Source organism: Nothoprocta perdicaria, unplaced genomic scaffold, assembly GCF_003342845.1.
Source record: "Nothoprocta perdicaria isolate Ctin4 unplaced genomic scaffold, notPer1 scaffold_14, whole genome shotgun sequence".
NCBI lineage: Eukaryota > Metazoa > Chordata > Aves > Tinamiformes > Tinamidae > Nothoprocta > Nothoprocta perdicaria.
In genome coordinates, this window is record NW_020454538.1 from 922,693 (window position 1) to 939,650 (window position 16,958).

The 16,958-nt window shown below is 50.3% G+C and overlaps 2 protein-coding genes across 2 annotated transcripts in view; one reads left to right on the forward strand and one right to left on the reverse strand.

Moving 5' to 3' along the window:
- Positions 1-11,838, forward strand: part of REEP1 (receptor accessory protein 1) — a 50,108-nt gene extending 38,270 nt beyond the window's left edge. Inside the window, exon 7 of the mRNA XM_026034154.1 lies at positions 11,180-11,838. Within this exon, the coding sequence (XP_025889939.1) occupies positions 11,180-11,190 (11 nt within the window). The 3' untranslated portion in view covers positions 11,191-11,838. The remainder of the gene's footprint in view (positions 1-11,179) is intronic.
- Positions 11,839-15,432: 3,594 nt separating this feature from the next.
- Positions 15,433-16,910, reverse strand: MRPL35 (mitochondrial ribosomal protein L35). Its single transcript, XM_026034055.1, has 4 exons — positions 16,828-16,910; positions 16,574-16,633; positions 16,098-16,242; positions 15,433-15,783 (listed from the first exon to the last, which is right to left on the reverse strand). The coding sequence occupies exons 1-4, from the start codon at positions 16,908-16,910 to the stop codon at positions 15,595-15,597; spliced, it is 477 nt and encodes a 158-aa protein (XP_025889840.1). The 3' UTR covers positions 15,433-15,594.
- Between the last annotated feature and the right edge of the window lie 48 nt (positions 16,911-16,958).

Genomic DNA, 16,958 nt, shown 5'->3' on the forward strand with positions numbered 1-16,958 from the left:
GCCCTAGAGACAGTGGGAATCGCCCCTTCTTTTCCTCTCCCTTTTGCTGCCTGTCCCAGAGGGAGCACAGCCCCGTGGCCCGGAGTGGCTCGGGCAGCTCCAGCTGCCTTTGCTGCCTGTAAATGGAGCCCTCTGTACGACAGCTGAGCTGGGAGCGGGCAGCCAGTGTGCTTGCCATGCCCACAGAAATGTCCTTGTCGTCCCCCTGCTCCCGCTGTCGGCAGCCACACGGAGGTGACACAGGGATTGGCAGCCACACGGAGGTGACACAGGGATCGGCAGCCACACGGAGGTGACACAAGGGACGAGGCTCTTCTTGCTGGGACGTGTGCGTGGCCGCGGGGCCCTGGGCCACCACCTGTCCCCCAGCCCAGCTCCCCCTTTGCTCTTAGCTCAGCGTTTCTCCATTTAGCCTCCTGGCAGCCTCGGGGATATTTTAGTGTCCATCATGTCCTGACCTGTGCTTCGTGCACGGGCAGAGCCGGGAGCTGTAAATGCCTGAGGCTCTGCTCATCCGCAGGGAGAACCGGCAGCTCCAGAGCAGCATTTCCAAATACTTCTCGAGGCCGCCCCGTTGCTCTGGCAGATGCCCAGGAACAGTCCACATACAGATGTTTTTGTATTACCAGTGGGCTTTGGCACTTGTTCACCTTGCATTACTGCCTCAAAAGCACTGCAGGCACAAAGAGGTTGTGTCGCATCCAGGGATGTCAGTGTCCAGAGCCAACACCGTCCCAGATTAGTGCTGGATGCGAAGGCCCCTCTGTAGCCCCCAGCAAGGGCTTAACCTGAGCCMCATCCAAGCACATTCGCAGGCCGAATGAAGCAGACATGGGCAGTGAGCTACAGCATGGAGAGAATGCAGAGCTCTCTGCAGCGCTGCACTGCCTGGGCAGGAGAGAATCAAGGCCCTTTCTGAGCTTTGGGCTCTTTCCGAATTTAATCTCGGAAGCCTTTGCAGGACAGAGCGAAGGTGGGGGGAATCTGCAGTGAGGATGTGCCCYGATGGCTGCGTCCTGTTAACCTGGCAGATTCTGAGAAAGGGTATGAGAACAGCCCATACAGACCCAATGCATGAGAGTAAAACTTCAATAACTCATGACCAGTTATGGAAATCGCACCATGTCCCTCTGTCCTCTCTGTCCTTCACTCCTCCTGCCATTTCGTTCTGTGCTATAGCCCTGAAGGTTGAATAGGAAGAGGAACTGAGCATTTGGGCTGGGAAATGGTCTCCTTTCTGTACTGTTTTCTTTGGGTTTGTCACTGTGTCCCGTCATCTGGAATATCTGAGCACCTTCTGCATGTCCTGATATGCGAACCCTCTGCAATGGGAAGCTTTTAAGGCCACAGATTTTGTGAGCACCTGGGAATCACCTGCATTTGCACTCAGGCCCACAGTGCACTTCCCTGAGTTACTTTGATCYTTGTAGCAATTTCACTAAAATATAATCCCCACAAAACTCCTCAGCATGCTCCTGATTTAAGAAAGCAGCAGATCTATGAATAACATTCCTTTTGAAGCCGTGTGTATGGCTGTATCAATGCTTGCAGTAGAAATCCTCCCTCAATCTACCAAAGAAATCCAGGCCCCACAGCTGCATTTATCCTGATGCAGCTTTTTGCTCTGCACCACACTTTGCTTCCTTGTGCTCCCAAGCCTCCTTAGTTAGAAGTCATGTCTGTTTAGTGCTCTGAAAATAGAGCCAGGGAGGCGTTTGCAATCCCAGCCTCAGCACCCTCAGGCAYGTAACCCTGGCACAGTCACGTCACCTTCGTGGGTCCATGCTCCTTGCTAGTCCATAGAGTTGTCCCTTCCTGCACACAGGACCCTGAGGTTGACCTCGTAACTGCTCAGAGGGGCAATGCTAAAACACACATTGTCCTAACGTGCAGTGGATGAGCAGTGGTAGGAGCAGGGTTTTCCAGGACATGCTCCTTTGCCCTCCTGAGTCCTAACGCTCGGCTCCTCTTGCAGCGTGCACGTGCTGTGCGGTTTGCCGACTCCTCCGAGGTGAGTGCTGGATCCCTGGGCACCGTATCCATGCATCCCTTCGGCCTCGCTCCTGCTGCTCCTGCTCTCTGGGGTTCCTAACACGGTGGGAACAAGCAAGGGGAGCGACAGGCTCTGGATGAGCCTGGAGCTGYGTGTGCTCACAGCAAGGGTTGCAGTGCCTCTCACTGTACTGACATGCACTACCCACGCTGGGCAGGGCCTTTTGGGAGGAAAATGAGTGTTTTTCTGTGCTGGGGGGTGGCCCCCTGTCACTGCTGCACCACTTGAACCCCTCTCCCCCATTTTACACTACCCCAGGAGCAGCGTAAAATGGCTGGGAATTCAGCAAGAATGACCCTCTCAGTGCTGCCCTGCTCTGCACTGTCCCCTGCAGCAGGGATTGGCAGGTGCTTATGCATTTACCCTAGTGCAGGATCCTCCCATGTGGAAGGGGCCTTTCCATTTGGGATGGGCAGGATGGGAAAAAAACAGCAGCAGAACCCAGTAGATAAATGCTGCTTTGAACAGGCTCTGCCTGTGTTGGTGTGAGCGGGTCTGCAAAATGTCCCCCTGTCCGCAGCACTGTCCGTGTTCACAGGGCAGGGGTGCAGGGACAGGCTTGGCTGCTGCTGGACTTCCCAGCGCCATGCCAGTTAGCTCCATTTCCAAGAGCAAGCCCGTCACGTCTGCTGCATTTTGTGCCTGCAGCAGAGGAAAGCAGAGGAAAAACCCTGGTTTGGGCAGGCCTGGAGGAGAGGAGGGGGCTGCCAGGCAGCCTGGCTAGGGCAGGAGAGGAACCCCCGACCTGCAGCATCTCACATGGGGGCAAGCAAAAGGCTTCCTTGACTCGCTCTTCACTTGTGTTCACAGCACATGTTATTAGCACCGTTCTAAACTTAGCCTAAGCTTATTTKCTTTTTTAGATTTGAATCCAAAGTGTTGTTTATAAAAAGAATCACTTGAGTCCTTAAGTGCTTCGTAGTTACGAGTTAATCTCAGGGAGGTCATTTAACGGTGCCACAGCAGCCAGCAGTCCAGTGTGTTTACAGGTTGGGCCCAAAGTCGTGTTGTTCGATGTTAAACTGGGTAGAATGTCTTTCAGATTGGCCATGCTTACTAATTTTTTCTTTTCCTGGCATAATCAAGTCCCTTGGATCGTGTCAATAAGAACCTGGGGAAGCTTTTTCCCTAGCAGGTCCATTCTGCCTCCCCGGGCTTCCCTGTCTCCGTCTCCAAGGGAATCGCTGCATTAATGCACTCTGCACAATGCCATTTAAAAYGCTCTTTTGTGAGGGCAGCTTCGGCAGCTCAGAGAGCTGCTCCCTGACTACGTCATGTCTGCGAAAAGCAGAGAGAAGAAAGCAGTTCAGCCAAGTTCATTTAGCTAAGTAACCCTAAATTGTTACCAACATTCCTTTGCTGCAGACTGTTGTGTAGCCAGTGTCAGAAAACAAGCATAAAAATGCCTTGTTCCCAAAGAGCTCAGAAGCTAAGCRGGAAGGTAGTCAGGCCTTGTCTCGAGCAGGAATATTAAAGGCTGTTTTAGAGCTGTGATGCAGCCTTTTTGTCTGGAGCAGTTACCTTAATGCTCGTGCAGGTGAAACTCGATTATTTCTCTTGCTGRCTGACTCATAAAAACCCACACAGCTCTTACAGAGCATGATCTGGTAGGAACAGAAGCACTTTGCCCTTACTGCATGTGTGGGGCTCAGAGAGGCAGTGGAGAAGGAAAATGTTGACCAAAGACTTGGTGACTTCATAAAAATGTAGGAATGAAAATCTCCAGCGATAGCTATTTGTCTAGCACCCAAATAGATGCTTAARTGCTGGTCAGTGTTAAACAAGCTTGACTGGAACTTGCCTTTAAGAAATATCAGATTTTGTGTTCGGTGGTACTGTCTCCATTAACATGTCTCAGATTTTGCTGTAAAGATCTTCTGTGACCCCAGCGAGAGGGAGGTCCCACTTTAATCTTGGAAGAGAATAAATATATCAAGAAGGTAYTTAAGAAGCAGTGGTATTTCACAAGGACTGTTATGGCACCATATATCAGAGGGGGGCATTTAATACCAAAATGTTGATCAAAGCCTCAGACAAAGTACAAAATGTGCAAGGGAGTGAAGAGTGGGACTGTTCTGTGAGGGGAGCTGTGCGGGTCGTGCTCCGTATCGGTGACGGATACAGGAATAGGTGTCTTTGGAGCTACAGCTCAGCAGCAACTGACTGGCAGCCTGGCCGACACATTSAGTCGGTGATGCACACAATACTGCAGCACCAAACCTGCTCCTCGAGGCCTCCCAGCAAAATAACATTGGATTTTTTCCTGCATGTGGCTGAATTCGTCMCCTGCAGACCAGGTGACAGATCAACGCAACCAGCAACACAGCTTAGCAAGGGCTTTGATGAGACATTCCCTTAACCTTGCGTTAACCACAGCACCCTGCTGGTATATCGGGTGTGCACAAGCCCTTCTTTGTGGTGTCTAACAAGTTACACCTGAGATGGTTACTGTACTTAAAAAAAGAAAAAAAAATGACTTTTCATCAAGGGGGCAGTTCCCAGGTCTCTGAATTAAAACACTTACATGGTCTTTGGCTTTGCTTTTGTTCTTGGTTGCTTTTGCTTTCGGCTCTTGGGCTAGAGATTTGCAGATTTTTTCACCCTTCTTCACAGATGAGAAAAAGAATCCCTCCACTTCCAAAAAACGACAAATTCCTCTTGCTCTCACTACTTTGTTCCTTAAAGCTTCCCTTTATTAAATGTTGAGTGAAATTTTTGCATGCATAATTTGCAACGCCAATCCTGTGAATCACAATTTGAGAGTTTCTCTGGATATTTTCATATTTATTCTCTGGGCATTTTCATATTCCTCTGTGTTAATTTAGGGAAGCAGTAGTTTTCATTTGCATTTTAGCAACAGAAATTTCAAACATAGATTGCTGTTTAATGAACTCCGCTTCAACCACAGATGTTATGAATAGCAAACATGAGGATTTCTGTTCCCTGAAASAATATTCCTTCCCCCTCTACACCCAAATGTTTTCCCCTAACAGTTTATTCTTTCCTTTTCTCTATGTAAATATTATGGGACTCTGATGTAAGTGTTACAGATTGCATGAGTTTGCATCTGAGGTTTTTACAATAGAATAGCACCTAACAACTTAATCACTTGTGGGATGTATTTTCATTAACTGGTGACTTTGTTGGTGATGTGATTAGACTTGTTTGCTTTGGTTGCACGTGACTTYGGCTTTGAAAGGATAAATCCTGCCTCTGTCCTGTGGCTGCTGGGCAGGGTGGAGTTGGCTGCTCCTAACTTCTTGGTTTGGCAATGAAACCTCTGGGGAAGGCACGTGAGGTGGGTCAGTGTCTTCTGGAAATGATGGCAAATTTGYCTTTGTTGCAGGGAAAAGAAGCTGATCGCCATCGTAGGATAAATATCTGCTSTCTTTCTCTTGCTAAGTGCTGTGCAAAGCTCCTTAGAGAAGGAAGGCTTAGCTTTAGAGTGCCTTTGGTTTCCATTGCAGTAATACAATATCTAGTACCTCGGCCTGTGAGTATGTGACTGTGATCTCCCATTGCCCCAAGAAATTCAACTGAGGTGGCCAAGGATTGACTGGGAAAATAAGGGGCATCCAGCTCCTCTCTAGTGCTGGGGGGCCTGATTCTGGCTGCAAATGCATTCACAGAATCACAGAATCACAGAATAGTCAAGGTTGGAAGGGACCTCTAGAGATCATCTAGTCCAACCTTTCTGCTCAGTTCAAATCCAAATATTTCAAAGGATCTGGGTTAACATCCTTTGCTCATTCATAATTTCCCTGGACCAGGTCCTGCCCTTTGTTATGCTGGTATCAACTGTGGATCTGCACAACAGTATTGATCAAAGCCTAGTCAATAAGAGAGAGAAACTCGCTACAAAATCCCAGTTGCTGTCGTAAGAGGAGTTTCACAAGTGAGCCTGTTTAGCCTGTGTAGAGTCACAGAGATTAAAGGTGGCAAAGATCTGGCTCTCCATTTTCTTGTGGGTGCTGGGGTGTTGCCTGTGGTGGGTTTATTTCCAGCCCTGCAAAGCACCYGAATGTCTGCTTTCATCAGGAAAATTCACAACTTTGAGGCTTATCCACAGTCAAATAATGGGGTCCCACAACTTACCCATTTATTTTACCCTTCATCCCTTTTCCCTCTAATTCCTCACATGGATATTTGTCATTCTTTGCTTTGCACCTCTTTTCTACTACAGAATACCCACTCTCCTGCTGCAGGAAAGTGTGAATCTGAGTTTTATCCAGAAAATCATCCTCAGAGCTGGCGCTAGCTCATTGCAGCCCTTCTGAGATAAGTTTGCTCCAGTCCCACTACAGTGCCAGGCTGTGGGCTCCACGAATGCAGGACAAAGTCTGGCAGTCCAGATCCAGATGAGGATGGGGCTGCCCACAACACAGGTGCCCTCTCTGAATGATTCCCCTTAGGGGATGGGAATCTTCCCTTTTCACTGAGTGCCTCAAAAGATGGGCCCTGGGCCGTCAAGCTCTGCTCTGAGCCATGATCAGAGACGTATTGGAAAGGCCTGGGATAGAGCCTCTCCTTCCATTTCCCAGTTCAGTAAAGTTGAAGCAAACCTGGTTGCCATTTGGGTGGGTTTTGGTGCCTCATCCACACTGAGATAAAGGAGGAGAGAAAAAGGTTCCCAGGCCATTTCCAGTGGGCATCACAAACCCTGTGCTGCAGGAGTCAAGGCACGCGGCTTGGAGAGTGACCTCTGCTCTCGGACCTCAATGGAGCAGCTCCTGGACACAGATACGACACTCAGCCTGATGGGAACTGTGGAAAAGGCTGCAGGAGACTGGTCTGTCCTGGAGACAGCGAGAAGACGTGGCTGGCAGGGCCGTCTGGGCGACAGTCTGCCCAGCATCCCTTCAAAGGACAGAATAGTAACAAAGAAAGCGATGTACACTGGAAAAGCATGGGATTCCTGGAAACAGGAATGCCAGGCTGGCAGTTGTTCCCGTGGCATTTTCCAGCGGAGCTGCAGGCTGGAGGATGAAGGGAAAGGGGCACATCTGCCTGACCCTCTGTTCCCAGCTTCAGCTGCTTGTGTCTCCGGTCTCGTCACTGATCCTGCTGGATGCTCTGTCCAACCCTGGTTGTTCAGCACCCCACACTTCTCTTAAATGTCTTTTTTCCTCCCAAGGGAGGGYCCCTGTGTGCTCAGAGGGGCGGCTGTCTGGGTAGGGGCTGTGCCACCCGCTTGCGTTAGTAATGGGAAGAGGAGTAAGGGGAGCGCAGCAACGGCATTCCCAGGGCTTCAGGGTTGATATTCAYCCAGTGAGGAAATGCATCCTGCCCTGCCTTCCAGCTTCTCCTAATGCTGCTGAATGGGGGGCAAAAACACTCAGTGCCACCGGGGAACCTCGAATAAGGCACTTGTAGGAAGTCCCGGCCCGTTTCTGCTGCTCTGGAGGCAGCTGCTCCCTGTCACCTCAGGCTGGCAGCCTGGCTGGGCAGGCCACTGAGAATCATGGAATCCCAGAGGTTGGAAGGGAMCTCTAGAGATCATCCAGCAACCCCCTGCTGCAGCAGGGACACCCAGAGCACGGGGCACAGGGCGGCATCCAGGTGGGTTTGGAAGATCTCCAGAGAAGGAGACTCCAGAACCTCCCTGGGCAGCCTGTGCCCGGGCTCTGTCACCCTCACGGCGAAGAAGTTCTTGCTCACATGGAGATGGAGCAGGCCGCAGCAGAGGCCGGGTGCCCGCCGGGCRGCCGAGCCGGCGCCGTGTGAGTGCTCGGCCTGCACTGGGCGTCCCCGAGCGCYGGGGGCAGCGAGACAGCCGCCCGGCCGGGGGTCCGGGCCCCAGGCCCCTCTGCGGAGGGAGCAGCCGGCAGCAGTCGCTTGCGCTGGCACCAGCGGTTGCGTTGGGCCTTGAGGCTGYGGGTTGGGGCCTCTTTGGTTTAGGCTCTGAGCAAACCACGTCTAAAGGCAGCTTGACTCTGTTTCCTTCGGACCAACTCCCACAGCAGGAAAGTMTAAGCTGGGCTTTCCCTGGGTGTTTCACTTCCTGAATGAAAAGAGAGAATCAAATGGCCCTGGATTGATTTGCCATGTGGCCTAAACAACATTCAGTATCTTGCCCACCGGACAGCACCACAGTCACATACAGAAACCCCCCGACTCAGCAATTGTCCCTGGCATCCCTGCAATGTGAGTATCGGCATTTTCAGTGCAACTGGGAAAAGGCCAATGTCCCGCTCTGCCTGAAAGCCTGTGGCAGTGTCGTCCAACCCGGCACCACAAATGATGCTGAAGAGGTAGAAATGTGGGTCGGTGGCCAAGGACGCTGCTCTCGGGAGCCGCAGCTGCAGCCTGTGGCCTCCATGTGGAGACAGGAGCGTTCAGGCCTCCATATGCAGCCAGGAGCGTCCAGCTCTTGACTCCAGCCTGGCCCTGGGGAGAGCCCCACTGACCGACTCCTGACTTGTGATGTTGCTGTAGGCAGGTCAGGTCCCCTCTCCCTCTCTCCATTACCAAATTTAAGGAGCAATTTGAGAATTCAGCACTTTTGCGCTTTGAACATCCCAATGGAGTAATGATTATTTAAGAATTTAAGAATCCTCTTCTTAGAGCATTTGGAGTGGAGACTTGCTGCCAGTCTGAGACATGAAGTATGAAGCACTATTTTATATATGTTSTTACAGAGCTGTCTTAAATAGAGAGCCCATCATTGTGATTGATGCCATCCAGACAGCAACACTTCCACTCCTGAGGTGTTTCAAAATGGAAGAAGTGTAATTGTCAATTTAAGGAAGAAAACACGAACCTTACTGATGAGAAACTCTCTACAGAGGTCTGGTTAACTTCAGTGGGTCTTAAATTGGGGTTTTGGCTGGAATTCCCTCAGTGTTAGGTCAGTCAGTGCTGCCGTGCTTAGCTCTGCCTATTCCTGCACCCAAGGCAGAGCTTCAGCTCCCGTTTGGTGTCTTCCAGAGAACGCTCCTTCTGGAAGCAGTAGATGCAGCAGCTCTGGATGAGACTGACAATTAAGGAGATCTCATTTATCCATGAACCCAACTTAAAAAAAAAAAAAACAAAGATCTGCTAAAGGAGTCAAAAGAGAGAACATCAGAGGCTGTGAATTGAGTCTAAAATTTATGTAAAATAATCCAGTGGATTCAAAGCTGCGGCCTTTTGGTTTCTAACCCCCAAGTGCTCTTACTAGCGTGTGCTGTGTGACCGTGGTGCCTGTTAACCCCGGAGGTGCATGGCTTTGCAGTGACGTGGGGCTTGCTGGAACGGGAATCAAGCTGTTGCTGACCTTCCACATCCTTTGTCTTCACGTTTAGACTGCAAATGGCCACGTTAATTAGAGGTGGACAATAAGTATGAAAAGCCCCGTGAGGCAAACTGTGAACCAAAAGGCTCTGTGTTCTCAGACGATGAAGAGAATGATTTATTGGACTGTGCATCCACAAACAAAAAAACCCCAAAGAAGGCTCAACCCCTGGAGGTACTTCCATGTTATCAGGGCTCTGTCTCCTATGAAGTTCCTGGAATGTCCAGCTGAATTCTTTGGCACAGAAACACTGACTCTCAGCAATGTGCTTCTGGTCTTCCAGGGGTGGGTTTTGCTATGGGTACACTTATTTTTCCACACGTGTGGGTTCCGTGATCAAAGCTGGAATTCTGTGCATGTGCAAATAATAGTTACAGAGGGCTCCAGAGATGGATTTGAGTTGCAAAATTTGGATCCCGCTATCCCGCTCTAAACCACATGCTAATGTGCAAGTATTTCAGTAAGAACATTCAGATACCAACCATTAGGTGGGTTTTCATTTCTATAAAGGAAAATATATTCTCATTTTTGAGGCAGGATAACTGTGGTGAGAACAGCCAGAAGCCACAGCCAAGGGCTCCTAATGCACAGTGGGGTCCCTCACACCCAGCCAACCCCCTGGAATCATCGGGAGTTTTCCAGTGACTTCAAAGCGGGGTTGAACCGGGGACCGTGTTAGGAGGTGCAGAAGCTGATGTGCAGTTAATGGCTGCTGTGCTGCAAGGGGGCAGGAGGCACCACCACAGTGGCCGAGTTGTGTCCCAGGGCTCCTGGCTGGCAGGTGGGGACCTGGAGCCGGCRCTTCCGGAGTCTGGTGGTGCAGGATCGTTGACCATTCCGGAGCTTCCTTCCTCTGCCGGTCTCCAGTGGGGCCTTTCTGCATGGATCCATCCCAACTGGGTGTACCCCCAGCTTTGGGGATTCACAGTGGGAAGTTGGGTAAAAACGCAGGCCTGGAAGCTGGGCAGATTTGGATTTAATCCCCTCTCTGCCAGCAACTTCTTTTGTTTATGGGGAGCCAGCTACAGCCTAAGCAAAACTCCGCTGCGCTGCAGTTCCTTATTTGTACGAATGTTTATGCCTGGCTCCATCACAAGAATCTGGACAAAATGCAGCTTCATCTCAGATGGGGGAGTCCTCTAGAACAGAAGTGATTAAATCTTCGCTGCTGAAGGGTAGAACACTGCCATAATCTCACAGGTAAATAGGTTTATGCTGTGTAAATGAAGCAGAACGGCTTACCAGGCCTCATGGTGCGGGGCTTGATGCTCTGACAGGCATCTCCATTCAGGATTTATGCTCCWCACTAATGTCTTTTAATAACTTGTTTGTGAATCTCAGCAGACACAGTGTCGTGCCAAAGCTCTCCCAAGAGAAGTATATGTTGCTCTTACGGGCTTCTTCGTCCTGTGAGAACTCAGGTCCATGTCATGCCACCTTGGAACCCCTTCTGGCCTGTAGTGCCCAAATGAGCTGTGCCCTCAGATGCTGGAGCTGCTTGGGACACCCAGGGGAGGGATGGGAAGCAGTAGAGGTGACTTTCTACCACCTATTTGTTGATCCAAAGGCTGCTGTAAATTGTCCTGGCTCCTTAGCCCGTTGCATTAGTAGCAACCTTCACCTTCACCAACCTTTATCACGTGTGCCAGGGAGGCAGGTGGTGGTGGTGTGACCTGGATAGAAACCTACAGCAGCTTCTTAAAAGGGGCAGTCCTCAGCTGGTCATTTATTAATGAGCTCCAGGGCTAATGATCCACTTCTCTTTCTTCATACTAGAGGCAGCATAATTACCACCACGTGAAGAACAACCTTTTCCCTATGCACTAATGAAGTTCTCTCTTGCTCTCCTGCAGGCACCGCCTAGGACCCTTAGATCCCGCTTCAGGAAGAAAAGTACCTCGTCCTCCGCCACCGAAACAATGTGAGTGCAATGAGCCAATAGCACCAAGATCCACAGAATGTCTCTCTTCTGCCTTAACGAGCTACGTGTTAACAATGTAGGAAGCAGCAGCGGGATGGATGTGCTTTGCTGTACGGCCTGGTAGCCACGGCCTTTCTCGCTCCCCTCTCCGTATCCTTCCGTGAAGCCTCCGCGCGCGACGTGGTGGGGATGGTCTGTCGAGGGTGCAGGCCCCTGTTCCCCTCGTGGATACACCCACCCCGTAAGGCTGTACATTTGTAACTCCCGTTTGTGTCTGCATAGCTCTAGCGCGGGGAATGCTCAGTGCAAACAAAACTAAGCAATCGCTCACGGTGGTTCACAGTGCATTTACTTACGGCTTTACCGTTCATGAGGTGGATTTGCAGAAGCCATGGATTTTTCTTCCCTCCCTTCCTCCTCAGGACTGTGAGTGACATAGCGAGTGCTGCATTATTGTGACTGTACAAAGATGCCCACGATCGATTAGCGGACGCTGCAACTCCATTTCTCTTTCTGCAAAGCTATCACATGTATTCAGAGAAAATCATTGCGCTAAAAATGTAGAGACAGAGCCACTTAGAGAGGATGAGGAAGAGATGGGCAAGAGAAAATTAACGGTTTCCACAAGGCACTGAAGGGGGAGTCTTAATTTTAATCAGCCTGAACCAAGAGAGTGTTGTGTGGAAACCAATGGAGGCTGCAAGAACCAGCTTGTGCTGCTGGTCACAAATGCTCTAGAGCCAGGTTTAAGGCCTGGGCAAGCCGGGCTCGTGGTTGCTGCAGCAACAAACCCTGCAATGACTTCAGTGACTTATTCCCTGGGGGAAAGGCACCTTTCTGCCCAGCACGTAACGGTGTCAGCTCCAGGCTCCTGCTGTCCCGAGGCGTTGCCTGGGTTTAACTCCCACGAGCAGAGCGGAGCACAGGCTCTGAGGCTTGGCCCGTGGCCTGGCGCTTGGTTAGGGCCACCCGAACCGCCTCGAACGGTCTATCTGTATCCATATATAAACGAGAAACATAAAAGAAGAGGAAGACGTCGTAGGATTTGTGTATTTGTGCTTCAAGTTGGTGTCTCTTGTAAGTGTTAAGCATGTGAAGTTCACACACCAGTTAAATACGTGACTTTTTGTGTTTGCTCTTGGATCTCCCTCATAGACCAYAGACTAGGAAGACATTTAGCATCATGTAGATGCACGTCCCTGACGGATCGCACACGGACACGCTTAGGGATAGCGCTGTTCATCCCTGCACGCGCAGCAGTCTGGGAGGCCAGGGCCCAGCTGGAGTGTATGAGGCTCCCAAATAGATCTGAAGTGGCCTTTCAACACGTTTCTGTGCCGGGTATGAATCCGTAGCCCCGCTGTCCCTCCCCAGGGCGCCCGAGTTGGTCCCCAGGGCTCCCAGGGCATGTGGGGAAGGGAGATAAAACCAGGCGCACGCACAAGCCCTTACCTGACCCGGCTGGGAAGTGGGAAAAAACAAGCAGGTATTTCCTGTGTCTGCTACAATATCCGGCCCCCATTACCTGAGAATTTTCTTTCCTTTATATGTGCTAACGCAATCATATTTTGAAATGGATAAGGAAAAAGTGTCCAGGAGGCAAACTGAAAACAAAATCTGCTAAAAGGCAATTGCAAAAGAGTCAGTCCTTAGAAGATGCACAGCAAAAGCTTTGAGGAACTCACCTTGCGTGTTTTATTTTAAGCAGCTTTAGAGTTTGTTTTCTTTTGGTGAACATTAAAAAGAAATAGAAGAACTGCTTGCAGTGTTAGCAGAAGATGAAATCCTGTTGCAGGCAAGCTGTATTTCCCTGCTATGCAATAGGCGGCTATAAGAGAGAAAAAGCTGACAAGTTTGCACTTGATTATGCCAAAAAAAAACCCCGAACAACATAGAGCTACATAACATCAAATTCTATTCTCAGACACACTTTATTAACATGATGTCTCACTAGAATTATTGAACGTGAGTCTAACCTGCTGTTTTCCTGTTAACTTGACTGTTGAGGTTTTCTTAAGTGCTGAGGTGAAATTGTTGACAAGGGAGTTGCCTTATATCTCAGAACACTCATTGTATAAGTGAGAAAAAAACCTTTTCATATCTCTGGCAAAAATGTATTAATTTATCAACGGAGCTGTATATTTGTGTATAGATAGGTAGACAGGAAATGTGAATGCCGAAACACTTAGTGCTGTAGTGCTCTGTAGACAGAGTAGTGGCCACTTCCCTCTAATTCCCCATATTCCTCACACAGGTTGTTTACAGCTGTTGTCCCAGCTCAGCCCTGCTGCTGCCTGGCTGTTTGTGCAGAGAAACCACCAGGCAGGAGGGTTCCTTGCAGCTTTTCCCCTGGGTGCCCGTCAGGGAGCCAGGCTGCGCAGTGGGATCCCGCTCCGGTGCTGACCCCTCGCGGCTACCGCGAGCTCCAGGGCTCCAGCGGAGGGAGGATTCACGGCAGCYGGATCCCGGGATTCCCAATTTAGGTGGAGAAACCCTGTAAAGAGGCTGTGACTCCTGCAGAGCGGGCACCACCTCCCAGCGCCTCCGCAGACACCCTGGGATGCACAAACCCAGGAATCAGCCCTAGGAAGGACAATGTCAGCCAGGGTTAAGGGAGTCTCACRTGAAATGTTCAGTGCTGCACGCCGGGAAAACGGAGGCTTTGGAGGAAGCTGCAGCTCTGGACGGCGGCTCTGGGAGCCACCCCGTGCCAAGACCATGGAGCCACCTGGTTGTGGGCAGGATGAACGTGGAAGGGCTCAGCACAACCCCCTGCTGCCCCGCGAGGAGAGGGAGGGCTGTGCTGAGCCCTTGCTAGTTTATAGTTCTTCCTGTCCTAGTTTATTCCCTGCTTCCGCAGAGTCACACCAAGCACGGGCAGAAAGACCTCATGTCTCAACCTTGAAACAATCCCACATGGATCTGAAAGGTCTAAGTGCAAACCCAGCACAAAAGGAAAGGAAAATCAGGTTACTGGTTCCTAATGAGAGGGGAGAAAGCTGCTCAGATAGATACCAAGGCTCCTTAGCCTCGTGTAAACAACCTGCTGCCTTCCACTGTCCTCCTGTGGTGATGAAATCCGTGTGTGTGACTGAATGCTCGTCAATCGCAGTCACCTTTTTGGCTGTTTGTCCCAGGTACCAGTTTTGCATCTTGCACCATATTTGAAGTAGCAGAGAACACTACGCTGGGATTCACATTTACACAAACTATTTAAAACCGTAACCGTGCACTTTGTGTGTTTCCTTTCYGTGAGCAGTAGCAAAGACACGTGATGAAACAGTACCCAATGCCTCCCGGGCCGGGCGTTACAACCCTATTCCAAAGGTTGATGTTTTGCAGGTTTTGTTATACTGCTTGATATACATCTTGAATAAAGTCTTAATCTTTTCTTTTAAAAGAATAATGAGAGAACATCTTTATTCTGTTCAATGTATCTGGCAGGCCAGAATAATTCATTTTCTTGCTGTATTATTTTTAATCTCGATTCTGGCTAACTGTATATAGATGTATTCACTAAGTGCTGCATGTCCTTCAGAACTTTTCTCTGTAACAAACTGGAAAAAAAAATACAGCTACTGAACACTCTGAGTAACCAGTGAATTCATTGAAACACTACCCCCTGTACAGCAAAACCCTCTTGTTGAGCGGGTAGCTCTGCAGCCCATAGGAGCCCAGGGAGCATCGACATAAAATCCTTGGGGAATATTTTGAAACTGCTGCCACAAGCAACTGGTTTTCACTCACTTTCTGGGGTATCATCTTTGTRGAGAAAGCCCACGACCTAACCCTCACCAAAGGCAGAAATTAGTTGATTTAATAGACCCTTCCACGCATACACACGATCACAGACCTGCAACATGCTGGTAAGGTACAACTTGCTTAAAGAAGTGAGGAAATACTCAGAACCGAGTCCTGTGCAGAAGTCCTGCAATTAAATTCAGCTAACACTATGAAAGATATGGATATAAATATCCAATATATACCTAGTCTATATCTAGATATGTTTCTTTAGAAAACTTCCAGTATGTTTGGTTTTCTACTGCCTTTCAGCAGTGTTCAAGCTGTGTTCATCCACMCACGTTACACACTCATAAGAACCTTGACCCTAGAGACTGCAGAACACGCAGGCCACCCAACCTCTACCAAGGAAAACACAAGCAATTGCCACAGACATTCTTGAACATCCCTTTATTTTGCTCAATGAGCCTCATCCTTTTGTCCATATGACACAGACAACTTTTATTCTGAACATCAGCAGGCAGAACAGATTTCAATTTGGAAACGGATAAAAGAAACCGTGCTCCATGAAACGTCACCTGTTTCCTAGCGGGGTGCAGAACATTTCTACACACGCAGGTTTGTGCGGTCGTGGTACTTCTGATAGGGATCATCAACGTACCAGTTTCTTCTCTTCCAAAAAGAGGTGGTCATTTTATCCAGGAGCTTGCACTGCGTCCTGTTGCACAGCGCCAGCTCTCTCAGGCGCTTTTTCTGGGCAGCTGATTTTTTCCACAGTTTCTTCTTGTACCCAGCCTGCCAACAGGAAACACACACAAGAACTTTAAGGCAGATGAATGCATTTAAAAATACAGCAATAAAAACAGCACAGATCATCCCGCTTTCAAGCAATCAAGAGTCTCTTTCACTATCACTTAAACTTCCACATTAGCTGCTTCCTTTTAACAGAAAGGTGGAAATTAGATCACTGTGAAGAACTATATGTTCTTTACGTTCCATGAGAAATATAAGAACATTAAAGACCCTTACCTGTCTCTTTAGATCACTGTAAAGAACTATATGTTCTTTACGCTTCATGAGAAATATAAGAACATTAAAAAGACACTTACCCGTCTCCTCACCCACAGACCATTGTGCAGTCGGAGAAACCTATGGATCACGGCCTTCACCGTCTTCCTCTTCCCCTTCCGTAGGCTACAGTACGTGAGCGTCCTCGCCGGCTGCTGGAATATGCTTGGAAGCAGAGGCGTGATGCTACAGCGGGGGGGGGGAAAAGAAAAATATACAAAATATACACAGGAAAAAAAGTCTTTAGCAAAAATTACTGGAATTTCTATATAATGAGAAAATTCTGCGCAGCTGTGGCGTGTTGGAAGGGGCTGAGGAAGYGCTAGTTAACGTTATGGTTAACGGGGGACACGAGGCAGGCTGCCCCGCTCACGGGAGCCGAGCCTGCCACGAGCCCCCCGGCCCCTGGGGCTTCCTCACGGCGCGAGGAGCGGCTCAGGGATGGGCGCGTTACCCCCGCGAGCCTCTCCTGGAACAGCCGCTTCCCGGCAACGCGGGGAGCCGAAGGCGGCGGTACCTGCTGAGCACGGAGGGGGCGGCCCGGGCGGGCGGCCCGGCGCAGAGCAGCGCCGCGCTCCTCGCGGGAGCCGCCCGCGCGGCCGCGGGGCCCGGCGCGACGAGGGCGCCGCGAGGGCGGCGGAGCGCGAGCGCGGCCGCGGCGCCGGCCCGGGCCCGCAGGAGCCCTGCGGAGAGGACAGTGTGAGGGGAGCGCGGCCATTTCGCGCGCCCGCCAACATGGCGGCCCCCCTCCCCTCAGCCCCCGCCGCGCACCCGCCACAGCGGCCCGCGCCGCCGCCAGCGCCATCGCTACGGCGGCCGCCGAGGGCCACGGCGCCGCCCCACGACCTGCGCATGCGCCAAGTTAATTTGCATAGCGCCCCCTTCCCAGCACTCTGATTGGC

Excerpts from the sequence above, each read along its gene's own strand:
- MRPL35 (XM_026034055.1), bottom strand. The coding sequence starts at position 16,910 with ATGCGCAGGTCGTGGGGCGGCGCCGTGGCCCTCGGCGGCCGCCGTAGC. Across the intron at positions 16,634-16,827 it reads GGCGCGGGCCGCTGTGGCGG|GAGCGCGGCGCTGCTCTGCG; the intron begins GTGCGCGGCGGG and ends GGCTCCCGCGAG. Across the intron at positions 16,243-16,573 it reads GCCCCCTCCGTGCTCAGCAG|CATCACGCCTCTGCTTCCAA; the intron begins GTACCGCCGCCT and ends CCCCCGCTGTAG.